The sequence below is a fragment of the Pectinophora gossypiella genome, chromosome 20 (assembly GCF_024362695.1).
Source record: "Pectinophora gossypiella chromosome 20, ilPecGoss1.1, whole genome shotgun sequence".
Lineage (NCBI taxonomy): Eukaryota > Metazoa > Arthropoda > Insecta > Lepidoptera > Gelechiidae > Pectinophora > Pectinophora gossypiella.
The window spans coordinates 12353235-12369657 of record NC_065423.1 but is presented as its reverse complement, the minus strand read 5'-3'; the positions used below and the strand labels follow the sequence as shown (position 1 = coordinate 12369657).

The 16423-nt window shown below is 37.8% G+C and overlaps 1 protein-coding gene across 1 annotated transcript in view; it reads right to left on the bottom strand.

Moving 5' to 3' along the window:
- The window catches only part of LOC126376280 (very-long-chain 3-oxoacyl-CoA reductase), a 43696-nt gene extending 27708 nt beyond the window's left edge, over nt 1-15988 (bottom strand). Inside the window, exons 1-2 of the mRNA XM_050023591.1 lie at nt 15749-15988; nt 2337-2383 (exon numbers count right to left, since the gene is read on the bottom strand). Of these exons, the coding sequence (XP_049879548.1) occupies nt 2337-2383; nt 15749-15902 (201 nt within the window). The 5' untranslated portion in view covers nt 15903-15988. The remainder of the gene's footprint in view (nt 1-2336; nt 2384-15748) is intronic.
- Between the last annotated feature and the right edge of the window lie 435 nt (nt 15989-16423).

Here is a 16423-nt window from a genome sequence, read left to right as displayed (position 1 = left end):
GAGCCGCCAAAGGCCTCATGACTCATGTAACGGCTACGTACTTACATCAGTAAATAGTAACCGGGACCAAAGGCTTAACGTGCCTTCCGAAATACGGATCATCTTACTGTTGGACAAGCAGGTGATCAGCCTGTAATATCCTAACTAAACTAGGGATCACAAAGTGTTTTTTGTGATGTCCCCACCGGGATTCGAACCCAAGACCTCCGGATCATGAGCACGACGCTCAACCACTGGACCACGGAGGCCGTTATCCCTTATTATTCCTTATTCTATGCTATAACTTCAAAGTTTATATTTGAAAACTTTTCAAAACTTATATTTGTTCTGAATTGACTTTCTTGTGGGAATATCAATTTTTAGTTTGTTGAAGTAGTTATGTGCGCCGTATTAGAGAAAAGTACGAGAAAATATGAGAAATTGAATTGTTTTACTATGCTAGTCTGAATGTCGTAAACACGAATTTGTTTTCTAAACAAAAAAAACAACATGGTAATGGTACAATATCAATGAACTCGTCGATATATTTTGTATAATGGAATTCCATCATCAATCTTTACTCAGGGGGCATTCAACGCCTTACGCGTACAGTATAATAACGCGTTTGGGATTGTCATGATCACTCATATTTTAAAACTAGTTTAATTATCTGCAAGTAGATATCTTAATATCTAACATGAGTATTAACTAGATTAAAGTTAAAAGTTGCGAAACGATGGAATTTATATGGACTATTAATTTATCTGCACTTTTATCGTACAAGCAAATGGGCCTATAGTTTAAAAGTATTGTAATGATTTAAAATATTATTAAATAGAATTTATATAAATTATTTATAATTGTAAATGTTATACAACTAATTAATAAATTTAAAAAGTAAGTAAACAGAAAAGGCGGGAACGGAAGTGAGAATTACGCGGCGAGGAAAACAAATGAAGAACGCGGTTGGATTGATTCCCAGACTTTGCTAGGAGACGTGGGTTGTGTAAAGAATTACGATGGAAATTAATAAATAGTCGATAAAGTCACCCAATTACAGTGTTTTCTTGAAAGGATGCTGTTGGGGCTGCCGAGATATTGCAGTGCGTCCGGCATGTTTGGGCAGGCAAGTACAGATGGCTTTCATGCCATCATTAGAAAAAAAACTGCCTCTTTACTGCACCGGGTCCGGACTAGCTCCAACAGTCTCTTAAACGTGGTGGCGGACAGAATTGACTGTCCCATTGTGAGGCATTGGATTGACATCCATGTCTCACACTAGGTTTGTGTCGAGTTAATTTAATATGTGCTTACTAATATGGTATAAGTCCCTTACTAACCATTATGGATGTACAAATGTCCGAAATAAAGTTTTTATTATTATTATTATTATTATCAATATTAAGCCGTAAGAGGTAATCCAATCAAAAACATAAATGTGAAATGAGAGCCAAGTTCAATATTATGATAAATGCCTTGGTTGTTGACTTCAACGACAAAAGAAGTGAGATCTAAATGGGTGCCAAGTTCAATGGTCAGTTCTGAAATTTATTTATAAGTAACAGTGTAACATAATTATCATAATAATCTTCTTATAACATAAGATAATGTATTGTAGCCTAAGGTCTGTCTTGGCTAGTTTTTATAAACCTACCGACGAATTATTATGTTCGATCGCTAGTTTCTACCAACAATCCAAATTTTCGGAATTATAAAAAAAGAACCGACAAATACTTGTAGGTTTAGAACTTGCGAAGGCTATAATTCATATATATGTCGTGGCCAGATCATAGAATTGATCATTTCATGATGTGCTCGATCATTTCATGAAATGGTCATATTTCATGAAATAGAATATCATTCGTTGGCCACATCATGATGTAGTTTGGCCAGATCAATGAACACAAAACGTTTAACGATATGAGCAACTAAATGAATGATTACTTCATGATATGGCCAAACGTTGGCAATCATATCGTAAAATTAGTAACATTATCCACCGATAGTGGCGCTGGTGTCGATTATATTTAAAACTTCATTGATATTATAATCGATGAATCAATGTTATTGTTAAATTTTCCATATCGAATAGGTACATAATTTTGAACCTAAGAAATTAATCGACTATTCGCATTTTTATTACACCACATAGCGTGGACACCGCCTACATTAACGATATGGCCAAACGTTGACTGATATATCATTAAACGTTGACGTTTCAACAATATGGTCAACTTAAATTGGCCATTTCATGAAATATGACCATTTCATGAAATGGTCGACCACATCATGAAATGATCAATTTTACGATCTGGCCACGACATATACATGTAGAAAAATACATAAAGATAAATTACCTCTCGCGCGTATTGTTTTCCAATGCCATCCGTGCATCCCGTGACCACTGAAACAAAAAAAAAGAACAGATTATTTTGGTGCACCGCCCTCGCATACAACGAACACATGCAGACAATGCCCGTTTAAGACCAGCGGCTCTTCTAAACATAACATAATAAACTAACGGACTCACGATCCGGAGGCCCCGGGTTCGAATCCCGGTGGGGACATATCACAAAAATCACTTTGTTATCTCTAGTTTGATTAGGACATTACAGGCTGATCACCCAATTGTCCGAAAGTAAGATGATCCGTGCTTCGGAAGGCACGTTAAGCCGTTGGTTCCGCTCACTATTTACTGGTGTAAGTGAGTAATCGTTACATGAGCCATGTCAGGGGCCTTTGGCGGCTCAATCATAACCGTGACACCAGGGTTGATAAGGCTGGTATTCCACCTCACAACTCACACGATAAGAAGAAGATAATAAACTCATGACTAGGGTTTGCAATCCCGACTCGAGCTGGCAAATTCGTGATCCCGAGGGTTTGAAAATATCAATCCCGCGAGATCCCGAAATTTTCCTGAAATGTCCTTACCAAACAAAGGACAGTCTCACAATGTGATTTTGATGTTCACGTCGGGAATCAAATCCGGACCTCCAGATCGCGCGCCTAACGCTCTAGTCACTAGACCACAGAGACTGTTGCCAGAAACCATATCTAATTAAAAAAATGGGTTTGGGTTTCAGAATGAGATTCGGTCTTAGATTCTTGTTCTTGGAAGGAATACCGCTAAGAAATACCACGAATATTAATTATTCCAACGTTACCCTTCGGTGGGTAATAACTCAACAATAACCACAAGATATCCTAATCCCGTATTCAGGTTATATCAATATCTATAGCAAATTATGTAAATCCGCCCCTTAGTTTGGTAGTAAATCGGAACGGTTTATCTTACCGGATATACGATAATGTCTGTTCAGCTACGTTCGAGCACACCCCGGACTTCACACAATCAGAAATCAGAATCATTTATTCAACGTAATTATCATGGATAAACTTGTTGAAGGTCAATGTAACATTTTTGAATTTACGCCATTTCGCAAAGTGTTATGGCTGACGAGAAGAAATGACAAGAAACTGCAACAGCAACACATCTTTTAAACCAATGAGGGTACATTACAAACAACCTCGTTTTACACGCACTGGTGCTAACTAATTTTATTTTAAGTTACACCTGTCATTTTCTTATCCGCAGAAAAGGAAAGCCTAACAGTTTTTATCAAAGCGATATTGTACCTAAGTAGGAGCTCGGTGGCGCAGCGGTAAACGCGCTTGGTCTGCGATTGTTGAAGTTAAGCAACATTCGCAAAGGCCGGTCATAGGATGGGTGACCACAAAAAAAAAAGTTTTCATCTCGAGCTCCTCCGTGCTTCGGAAGGAACGTTAAGCCGTTGGTCCCGGTTGCATTAGCAGTCGTTAATAACCAGCAATCCGCACTGGGCCCGCGTGGTGGTTTAAGGCCCGATCTCCCTATCCATCCACAGGGAAGGCCCGTGCCCCTGCAGTGGGGACGTTAATGGGCTGGTGATGATGGTGATGATTGTACCTAAAATATACTATAATGTTGAGCTGAGTTTTAAGTTATCTGCATTGCTTGTTATTGCATCACGGAAGTTGACCTCAATCGATCTGTTGATGCGATTTTACAATGAAAAGTAGGTTATGTAATTAAATGATGCAGAAAATTAAATCATGGTCATCATTTTAACCATATACGTACTTAATCATATTTCTCTGTCGGAGGTATGCTGACGTGCAGTGAATGTAGCCGTACATTCACACATTCTCACGATCTCGAGGTCCGTGTTCGATTCCCGATGGGGACATTGTCGAAATCACTTTGTGAGACTGTCCTTTGTAAGAACTTTTCAGGCTTGAATCACCTGATTGTCCGAAAAAGTAAGATGATTCCGTGCTTCGGAGGGCACGTTAAGCCGTTGGTCCCGGCTATTAGCCGTAAACACACCTCCACCAACCCGCATTGGAGCAGCGCGGCAGCGTGGTGGAGTATGCTCCATACCTCCTCCGGTTGATTGAGGGGAGGCCTGTGCTCAACAGTGGGACGTATATAGGCTGTTTATGTATAATTAGAAATAGCTTCCAAAATCAAAAAACTTATGAAATAATCTTGTATTGAAATGCATCGACATATTGAATATCTGTGAATCACATAAAAAAATCTAAAACCATCTTTAACTTATACATTTTAAAGTCCAATATCACATAACACACTATCACCATAACAGCTAGGCTGAGTCATAAGTCGAAGGCTTTCACCTTCAAGTTCAAGGAGAACCACTTCGTAATACTATGAATACAAGGTCGTTTTTACTACGACGCTGTGGTTCGTTGACATAAGTAGTGGGAAAGTATGCAATAACAACTTGATACTATAAAGTATTTGAAGTGTTTACTGTTTAATTCAGTTGATGACAGACAGACTGTAATCCGTAAGGGGGTGCGCAGAGCTACAAGTCACCTGTTAGGTATTTGAACGAGAGAGAGGAGTGAAACGAGTGACGGCTATACACACACTGGTTTATTCAAAGAATGATGGTGGCGGGCGCAGCCGCACACAACTATAGGTACCTACATAACATCACCATAGGGCAATTTGTGGCCACATTTGGTAATCATCATCTGCTTAGCGTTATCCCGTATTTCACAGAAGGTCCGGTCCGGTTTTTCACAGAAGCCACTGTCTGACCTTTCAACCCGCAAGAAATTCAATTCAAATTCAAAAATATCTTTATTCAGTAGGTAACATAGTTACACTTTGAATCGTCAATTTTTTCATAACGAACGTCTCATCCGCCTAAAACTACTGCAGCTTCTCAAAACCTGTATAGCCGGGGAAAAGAAGCTGCAAGAAAAACCTCGGCACAGGGCCCTAAACGTTCTTTAAAAAAATAAACATAAAATATTGGTACCTATACAATTGAGTAATTTAGCTGCCTAATATCAGTTCTCAGACAGTTAATCCCATGCATTCATATCTTCTAAATAATCACTAACTTTATAATAATCTTTTTTGTAAAGTTTTTGTTTAACTACTGTCTTAAAACAGTTGAAAGGCAAATTCTGAATGTCAATGGGAATCTTATTGTAAAAACGTACACATTGCCCCTTAAAAGATTTAGTAATCGTATGTAATCGACGAAAGCGAGCTCAATACAGGTTGAGTCACATACTCCCAAATCGCATTTCTCTGGAATGTGGGTTTCCTCACCATGTTTTCCTTCACCTCTTAGTACCTGATAATCATTTTCGAAAACAAATTCGAAAATCATTGGTTTAAACCCATGCTAAGATTCGAGCCTGCGACTCTTTTAACTGGGCTACCGTGGCGGAAAAAATGTTCACCCTTCATAGAGCAGATACAAACACGTCTTCTAAATAAAGTCTCATTATAACCCTCTAAATAACAAACATCTGTCGTAGGCATTTGTGAAATTTCATTATCTCTACTTGCTTAAATTTTTGTTTGAAAAATTACCTTAATTTATCTTCAAAGAGTTGACATTAGGAATGCTAATTTTAAGTCGTCAGAAACTCTGGATGTTTATTTGATAATCTGTCGTAAGAAATATGTTGATAATTTCTTAAAAAAAAAACTAAAAAAAACGCAATGCTGTTTATAGCAGTCCAGATTCGTAACACTATAATTGGGTTTGTACTAGGTTCAAGATAAATTATGCAATTCTGATTACTATATAAAAACACGTCTTAAACTAACGAAAAACATTTTCTTATTTCTCTTTAATTTATGAATTTTAAACAAGAAAAACGTTATAAAAAGTCCGACATTTCATCACGTTTATCTATGACGTCACAGTGTGATTTTTCAAACAAATTCCATTGGTTTTCCCCGAAGGGTAAGGCAAAGGGAACTATGCCCATACAGCCATGTCTTTTCTTGATGATTAATGAAATGATGAAAGGTGATGATGATGAAACCTAAGCCCCCACCCTCGGAGTAGACTCCTACTCCGAACCCCAACCAAATTAACTCAAAAGTCCGCATAAACTTTTGAGTTATGAAGCGGCTTCCTGACACGAAGCGAAAATAGGCAGATACACTTTGTTCATTGAATACTCCAATATAATAACACTCGCGAATGTCTTCCGACCAACTTAATGCGATCATTAACCACAAAACACCACTTTGTATTAATTATTTAGATTATTCAATGAAGAAAGCAACTGTCCCGTTCCCGTTTCCCGCCAAAAAGCCCAAACAAATTCCATAGTAATTTCGTGTTTTGACGTTTAGTAAAAAGTAACTGATTTGACTAGTTGGAATTTAGCCTATTGTCTTTATTGATTTATTAACGGTATCTTCACATCCTGCCAAGTAGTTATTGCCATCTGCGGCAAATCAATCAATCAATCAATCAAAACAATAAATCACGTCAAAAAAATGGTATCTTCACATGTAGCGCAATCCACAGCATTTATGACAAATTAAAATTAACTTTTTTTTGTTTTTTTACCGACTTCAAAAAAGGAGGAGGTTCTCAATTCGACCGTATATTTTTTTTTTTTTTTTTTTTTTTTTTTTTTTATGTTTGTTCGGGCATATCTTCGTCGTATATGAACCGATTTTGATAATTCTTTTTTTGTTTGAAAGGAGATATACCCAAGGGGGTCCCATGTCAAGGAAGTCAGGATCTGATGATGGAAGACCAGAGAAATCGAGGGGAATTTTCAAAAATCGTAGGAGCGACTAGTGCGTTTGTAAAGTCATATTGATCGGATCGATCTTTAAGCTTCGGGAAAACTTCCCGACCTTCGAAAACTGGTCAGCATCAGGGAGATACCCTATGGCCTGGCAAAACTATACAACCTGGAGCAATTTTTCTTTCACGAAACGTATTTAAATCTTGATCAAATTCAATCGCCGGTGCAAAAAAACAAAATGGCGGAAAAAAAAGATGGCCGCCATACAAAATTTTGTCGATTTTGGAAGAAGCCCGTTTGGGTAAAAATAATGTATGGGGCGCTTACTCAAAACGTCATGTAGAGTACGGAAATACTTTCTGGTCACCAAAAACTGCTCCGCATCAGAGAGATACTCTACGGCCTGGCAAAACTATCGCACGTGAACCAATATTTCTTTCAGAGCACTTATTTAAATCTTGGTCAAATTCCATAGCGCGTAAAAAAAAAACAAAATGGCGGAAAAACAAGATGGCCGCCATACACAATTTTGTTTTTTCAGAAAATGTCTCGGGATATAAAATATATATCGGGGTTGTGATTGGATCGTCATGTTAAGTATGGAAATACTTCCTGATTTTCGAAAACTGCTCCGCATCAGGGTGACACCCTACGGCCTGGCGAAACTATCACACCTGAACCAATTTTTCTTTCACGAAACCTATTTAAATCTTGGTCGAATTTAATGGCCGGTGAAAAAAATACAAAATGGCGAAAAAACAAGATGGCCGCCATACAAAATTTTGTTTTTCCAGAAAATGTCTTGGGGGTAAAAATGATGTATAGGGGTGTGATCGGAACGTCATCTTTGAAAACTGCTCCCAATCAGGGAGACATCCTACGGTCTGGCAAACCTATTGCACCTGGATTTTGTTTGTTTCCACGACACCCATTTAAATCTTGGTCAAATTCTGTCGCCGGTGAAAAAAAACAAAATGGCTGAAAAACAAGATGGCCGCCATACGAAGAGGGACAGTTTCGAATAAACAGGACACGCGAGCTGCTTTAGCAGCGAGCGAACCACGCGAAATCTACTGTATCTATATGTATGCGTGAGTGTGTATGATAGCAGCTTCCACTGACAACCACATGTGTGTATGTACACATACACATGTGTGTGTGTGTGTGTGCGTGTGTGTGCGCGCGCGCGCGCGTGTGTGTGTGTGTGTGTGTGTGTGTGTGTGTGTGCGTGTGTCTGTGTGTGTGCGTGTATCTGTGTGTGTGCGTGTGTACGTGCGCGTGTGCTCGTGTGCGTTAGCGCGTGTGTGAGTGTGTGTGTAAACATGTTCATCAATAATAATTGTGATCACTACTAATAATATATTATATTATTATATATGAATATAAATCAGAAAATCTGTCTGTCTGCATCCTTGCTCGGTCTAACCATCACTTAAAATCGTAAAATAAAATAAAATTTTTAACAAAAAAAAACCGACTTCAAACGCAAAACTAAAAAGCAATAAATAAATTTACTTCGCACAAAGTAATTAGTACGTATTTTCAATTAGTTAATTAATTTATAATTCTGAAGTCGGTGCCAAGTAAATGCTACAACAACCCTACTACAATATCAAATTACTATGTACACACAATATTGTTTAATACCTATATCAAAGCAATTACAAAACAATGTCAAACAAAATATTACAAAACAATCAGTATTGAAAAATATATGAATCGGTACTTCGTTGTAGCATTTCCTTGGCACCGGCTTCAGAATTATAAATTAATTAACTAATTGAAAATACGTACTAATTACTTTGTGCGAAGTAAATTTATTTATTGCTTTTTAGTTTTGCGTTTGAAGTCGGTTTTTTTTTGTTAAAAATTTTATTTTTTTTAGTTATAAATGGTGCTGATTCCAGTAGACACCATCTAATTTTATAGGCAAAGGGTCGATTGATTGACAGGCTGCAAGTTACCTTCTGATTATTCTTTCTTCTGTTATCTTCTCTTTATCTTCGTTGCTAGAACTTAATCGTTCCGTTTGGGGTAGTGGTACTTTCATCGCCCGAAAAACTAATTTCTCACAATGAGGATAATAATTAAAAGCTCAAATGTAGGCGGCAGCACTAACTTTTGACAGTCCGCCATACTATTTGAGTAAACAAAATTGTTTTGGTTATATTTTTACAATAAAACCTTTTGCGCAGCGTTCAACTGCAATAGTGTCAAAGATCGGAAAAAATAAAACTTAGAAAACTACCTTTTTCCAACTGGCAGCTGTTCTTTTTCGTAATAAGGGACTTTCCAATCGACGTTCCGCAAACACACGATAGATGACTCAAACAAACAAGGGACACCTGATGGAAGAAATAGGCAGTTTTCTATCCTAATTGATAATTGCACGTAACATACATTAGTAACTCATTGGTGCAAGCCGCTGACACACAGTGATCCTTAAACCAGCTAGCAGACTGCCAAAACGTCTCGACTAGATGCGACAAAGGCAGAGCCCCAACTCGAATGCACAACTTACCCCCTAAAGACTCTTTAAAACTATTAAGGCACATTGCATACAAAAGTTTGAGAACATTAGTCTCTTGTTGTGCATAACTGAATAACTTACCTGACTTAACTTCAACTGTGCAACTAAAACGACTAGTGGGACCTAGAAAACTTTAAGTACACGACAAATAATAGCAAAGTTAAATAAATGAAGAGTTTAAAGGAAGTTTGAACACGTTTTGTATGAGGAAAAAGCGTCTTTGTACTGTTTGAATGCATAAGATCGTCGTGGAAGACAACTTTAGTAGTTTAACACTTAAATTTATTTTAAGTTATAGGAACTTGTCATTTTCTTATCCGCCTAAAAGAAAAGGAACGGGTAATCGACAGGCATATTTAAATTAAAAAAAAAAACTTAATTCAGTAGTTACACTTTGAATCGTCTTTTTTTACATAACAAACGTCTCATCCGCCTAAAACTATTGCAGTTTCTTACAACCTATACAGGGTGTTAGTGACATCGTAACGAATACTGAAGGGGATGATTCAGACCATGATTCTAAGTTAATATCATGTGGAATTATTCGTCGAAGAACATCACAACAAACAGGAAACATGTAAAAATTTAAATTGAAAAATTGCGGGTACAAACTATTTAAGTACAACTTACAAATAAATAAATGCGTAAGAATATATTTTTTTTAATTCCCTTTTAAAATTGCACTCGATATATTTTCAGGAATACTTATTTTTGCTCTTTAAGTATAGCTATTTAATTAAAAGGTGAAAGTAAAAAACTTATTACAAAATCGAGGACAACCATTTTGTTTTATTCTTGGGTCAAAATATGCCCTTACCTTTAAGGCCTTTTGGCTCACAAACATCTGTAAATGTTAAATGCAGATATTATCGGAACAACCTTTTTTACTACTTAAAAAATGTATCGAATGTTCTGGACGAATTAATGCCAATTGTATTAATTGCTTCCTCCACATTCACCAATCGCTTCATACACATTGGCAGGCTGATCACCCGATTATTCGGTAAATAAGGTGGTCCGTGCTTCGAAATGCAAGTTAAGGGCTAAGCTGTCGGTTCCGGCTACTATTTGCCTACGGCTGCTCAATAGCAACCCAGAAACCAGGGTTGGTTGGTGAAATCGGTCATTGATCTCGGAGTCATCTTATATCAATGCCAAGTATACTGGATCGTCTTCTGATGATTTCCGAATCTGCATAATTGTCTGTCTATCTAACTCATCATCACTAGTTTAAGAGCCACTCTCTTGTCGGTGTAGCATTCTCCATGCAACTTTTTTATGGTAAAATAGGGCACTTCCCTCTTGCCTTCCAGCGCAGTACTCTGTCTGACGCAAGTGGGATGGCGCCCAGAGTAGTCTATTTCAAAGCCGTACTAGGTCTCCTGTCCTCCGCCTCTGAATAGTACTGACTGTTACATACATACTTAAGCTCACGCCCGTAATCACTAATGGGGTGGGCAGAGCCACAAGTAATCAAAGACAATTTGCAGCCACTGTTAATACGATGTCTTAAGCTGGATATAATAAACCTTATGGTGACAAGGCATCGCCCACAACATTAGTCCATCATGTTAGAGGACACAATCCCTGTGTCGGTTTTTACGGCATGCCCAGGAAGACAAGCAGCTGAACCTGTTTTTTATTTTCTCCCAGAACAACATAGAAGCAGCTGACTGTTACCTACTATATAATATTATTTTATATTTGCCTTAGATTGCTTTTTATAGAAAACTAGCAATCATAAAGATTATTTGCTCAGCAATAAACGTGATTTGTGTGTTCAGCGGGTAATGTATACAATGTACTTAACTGTTATATAATACATGATATGTAGGAAATCAACATAAATAGGTGCGTAAGCAATTCTTATTTGAATTGCACACAATCGAAGTCCAAGGAAATCAGGCAAGAAACTATTGAAGAACTGCTGAAGTGAAGTAGTTACTTTACGAACCATTTTAAAATATGACGTGAACATTTAAAGGTATAAAGGTATACATACACGTGTATAGTATAGTATAATATATGAAAGTAACGTGAATAGAACATACATACTCTGAACCGGCGTGCGTGTATGAAACTATTGATGAATGTGGAAAGCAAGAGAAGTATTTCAGGATCGACGTAAATGGAATTCCATAGTCTCTGCTTACCCAAGTGGGAAATAGTCGTGAGTTTATGTATGTACAGTCATGAGCAATATAATGTACCCACTTTAGGATTCTGTCGCATTAACATATTTGACATTTACTGAAACTTACAGTTCTATTTTAAAAAAAGTTAATGTGACATGGTACCAAAGTGTATACATATTAATGCTCGTGATCGTATGCATGTAAAAAATACGTGGATGCCGCGTCTCATTCCCGTGCGTCATTTGTAATGTAAATGTCGAAATTTTACGAAAAATCCAAAGGTAATGATGACAATTAGATTACTGAGTCAATTATATGCGTATTAGTTAATTGTTTTGCGGTAGTTTCACGCCACTGGGTTACTTTATCGTGACAATATGGAATAACCTTATCCGTTTATTGAATTTGGAAGCCAAAGAGAATTAAAAATGTTATTATGATTTGAATTTCGAATGAATTAGGATAAAAACTGCCTATTTCTCCCATCAGGTGTCGCTACTGTGAAGTGTTCTTAAATTTTGACAGTACCCATACTATTGTTTAAAGAAACATATTGTTTTGGTTATATTTTTACATTATAACCATTTGAGCATCATTTAACTGCAATATAGTGTTACATAGCGTTATACCGATCCGTTCCCGATCTGATCTGGTTCGTTGTATCTTTAGATTGGAAAGAAAAAACTTAGAAAAACTTATTATCATTCAAAACTACCTTTTTCCAACTGATGACATTGGCGTTTTATAACAGTTTATCATGAAATTTAGCTGGACAGTATGGAGAACTATCAAAATTTACGAACACTCAATCAATCAAATATACTTTATTGCAACATACAAAACAAATTAACACAGATGATGATAGATACAGTACAATCTGGCGGCCTTATTGCCAAGCAGCAATTTCTTCCAGGCAACCAGTGGATAGGAAACATTATTACAATTTGGTGCGGGACAGTGCAACATCTCAACAGTGCTGCCACCTACATTTGAGCTTCTCGTTTTTATCCTAATTCAAAATGTCACCAGCCAGAACGTTAATTTCGAAGAAGAATGCCAACCAATGAGGTTTGACACCGCCACAAAATCAACATTATTGGGTTAGGACGTTTATGATTATATGGAATTACTCAGATTGATTGTTTACTTAATGCTTACTCATATGCAACCCTTACACTTAAAAAAATTCGCGGCTTTCACTTTTTTCTCTGAAACAGGATTTAAGTAGGTACCTATTTATCTGACTTTTACTTTTATGCCGTCCCATGTTACTTGTGTATTGTTTGGGTTATTAAAATTATAAGAATGTACAACAAATATGCCATGCTGATTAATGTAATGAATTTGGAGACGTAGTAGCCCTGTTCGAAGTCTTACACAGTGAGGTCGCAGGATTTAACCTCAGCAAGGGCCTATGTTAGAATTTGTTTTCGAGTTTATTTTTCGATATATAAATTTTATTCTTCAAAAGTCCAAGCTCAAGGTCTGCCAAAGAGCGATTGAGCGTAGTGTGCTAGGTGTCAAACGAATTGATCGAGTCCGAAACACAACACTGCGTTCAAAAACGGGAATCGCTGATGTGGGACGAAAAGCCGCCAAACTCAAATGGGTTTATGCCGGACATGTTAGTGGCATGCACCCTGAGCGGTGGGCACGGATCGTCGCGCATTGGGTGCCTCATGACGGGTACAGGCGTCGTGGCAGACCTCGAAAGAGATGGCGTTACGACTTGGACGCTTGCCGGAGGGACTGGCCAGAGTACGCACAGGATCGCGAAAAATGGAAAGAGGAAGGGGAGGCCTTTGCCCAGCAGTGGGATCTTGTAGGCTAGATTAGATTAGATTAGAATTATTCTTACCTTAAAACACAAGCACTAACAGTAGCAATCTATTTTCTGACAAGTTATTTTCTGATAAAAAATCCGAATCTCAGTTTAAGCTATGTGATAAGAAACAGATCAAGACGCACCATAAGTAACAAAGTTTGTTTTTCAAGCAAAAAAATGCAAAATTCGCGTTCATTAAAAGGTATTCAACTCACTATGACGTGCTATTTTGGAAAACCAATCACTTAGATCATCATAATATTAAGTTCTATTGTGAAACTCTGCACAAAAAGTTTCTTTTCCAAGAGATTTTTTATTAAACGGATTATTTTTGTTTTTAATTTTATTCTTTATGATTTTATTGTAAAAACTTATGGTTAACTTCGTTCGTTGTAATGATTGTGCGGTTTTATAGAAAAACAATATTGGCTGGGCAAATAACATCTTCCTAATGTTATCTCATGTTTCCGTTTACCTAACCTAAAGATTTCACGGGTTCGGTTTTTACAGAAGCGACTGCCTGTCATACCTACCACGAAAAGGAAAACCAGCCCAATACAGGTCCTTCCGAAATTCTTTTCTCGTGAACGTAGATTTTCTCCTTCGGGTTGGCTGTGATTATTCTCCACAATAGCTCCCGATCTCGACCTATTTTTTGACGTGACTTATTGTAGATTTGCCGCAGATGGCATTAACTACTTGGCCGGACAAATGGGGAGCGCTGAAGGCTCTCACCCGGTACAACGTGTAAGACAACAGGCCTGAGGGTGCCCAGTTGGGCGCAGTTACACTTTGAATCGTCAATTTTTACATAACGAACGTCTCATCCGCCTAAAACTACTGCAAGATATTCTAAGGCATAAATGTAATGTATGATGAGAGGCTTTAAGGTTTTCTTTATCCATACTTAATGACATGAGATAGATAATTTTCTAAAAGTAAACAAAAGTGACAGCGTGAAAAATCTCTGATTGAATCCGTATCAATTTGAAGGTTTAAATTCAGGTGTAACAAGAAGTAAGTGCGTAGTCATATCAGGGGCCTTTGGCGGCTCAATAATATCCCTGACATCAGGGTTGGTGAGGTTGGTAATCCACCTTATAAACTAAACGACAGAAAATCGTTATTAAGTACGTTTTAAGCAATTTTTGCATTCGCATTAACAGTCTTTGGAACTTTCAAAAATGACAACTTTTCGATTGCAAGATGCCTTTTATGTCACCAAGGTTACGTATAAGGTAACTTAAGGATATTGAACTGAAATAATATTCCTATCTATAAGTATTTCCGTAAAGCGTAAACGATATGTACCTATTTAAACCTATGTAGAACAATTTTATAAGAAAAACAATACTGTTTTCCTACTTTGTGCATTATTGTTGCAAATCGTTACTGTAATGTAATGTAGATGTTGTAGACAAAGGGTGAGAGTCCTCAGCGCAGACCATTTGTCCGACATTGCTGCAAGTCTTTCCCCGTGAAAGTCTAAGGTTGCGTTTCCATTGACGCGGAGCTGTGCGGAGATGAGCGGAGATGTGCAGGAATCGACCAATCACCGTGAGGGAGAGTGACAGAGCGTCTTTGTTTTTCGCTCTCTCGAACGCTGTGATTGGTCAAATCCGCACATCTCTGCTCTTCTCCGCCCATCTCCGCGTCAGCGGAAACCCGGCCTAAGGCGCTCCCCGCTTGAAAAGCAAGTTGATGACCCACGGGACCACGACGGTAACAATCTATGAAAGAATGAACCAATAAAAGGTGATAAGACTAGTAGCAGGTGATAATATAAACGGTATTGTGTAAATCGTCTTCAGTAGATAACCGAGGCCTATGATAATGATGATTCAAAGATAGGTTCTTAAGGAAGGTAAGTAGCATGAGCAATATCATGTACCCACTTTAGAACCCTGTCGCACTATCTTATTTGAAATTTAATGGTACTTACGGTTTAATTTGTCAAAAAAGTTAATGTGACATGGTAACAAAATGTATACATATTAGGTAGTACTCGTGACCGTACACACATGTTTACAAATGAATCGATTTTCAGGAGCATTGCATGCAAAAATGTACCTACGTTATTCCGTGCTATAACGATAATCATGCAAAAAGTCAAAGAAATCCTAATATGTGCAAAGAATCGTATATTTACAAAGAAATTAACGCGTTTTTGCTACAATATAGAAAGTGATAACTTACATGCCCATTTTCCTTTCGATTTGAAATCCACTTTATTCACTGCCGGACCCACTGCGTATGTGTACACCACACTAAACAAAGATTTCACTAAATATATCGCAAAGACCACCAAAGCCACTATTCCACACTTCTCTAAAGAGCTATATTGAGCCATTTTCGGTAAATATTTTTTATTCCCAAAGAGAGGTTATGGCGGAGAGAGCGTACCGGCTGACACAGTTAGCGCACGCGCACTGGCGGTCGAAGAAAGTGAGCATGCGCGATGAATGAACGATAAGCGCCCGTTTTCGCTAGCAACGCGGCAAAACGTCACTATTACTTTCCATTACCTACTCAGTACATTCTCTCTTCACACTAACCTGACCAAACTCCGCAATGTAAGCTTTATGTAACGTAACTTTATAACCCGACCCAATTTAAATTGTGTACAGAATGAAGCGCGTACAAAATGACAGCATGACCGATTGTGACGTTTTCCTATAAGCCGAACTATCCCGATTCGCGCCGGAACTGCTCCCGAATCGGAAAGAGAAAACGATAAAATATAGCGCCGTCTCGCTCGCACGTGATTATCAGTGGCCCTAATTTTAGTACCGCGTACATTTGACGTGATGTGTCTATTATGCAATGGGTTTTAAATCTATTACGAAGTTATTGTGCATTTAGGGACGATAA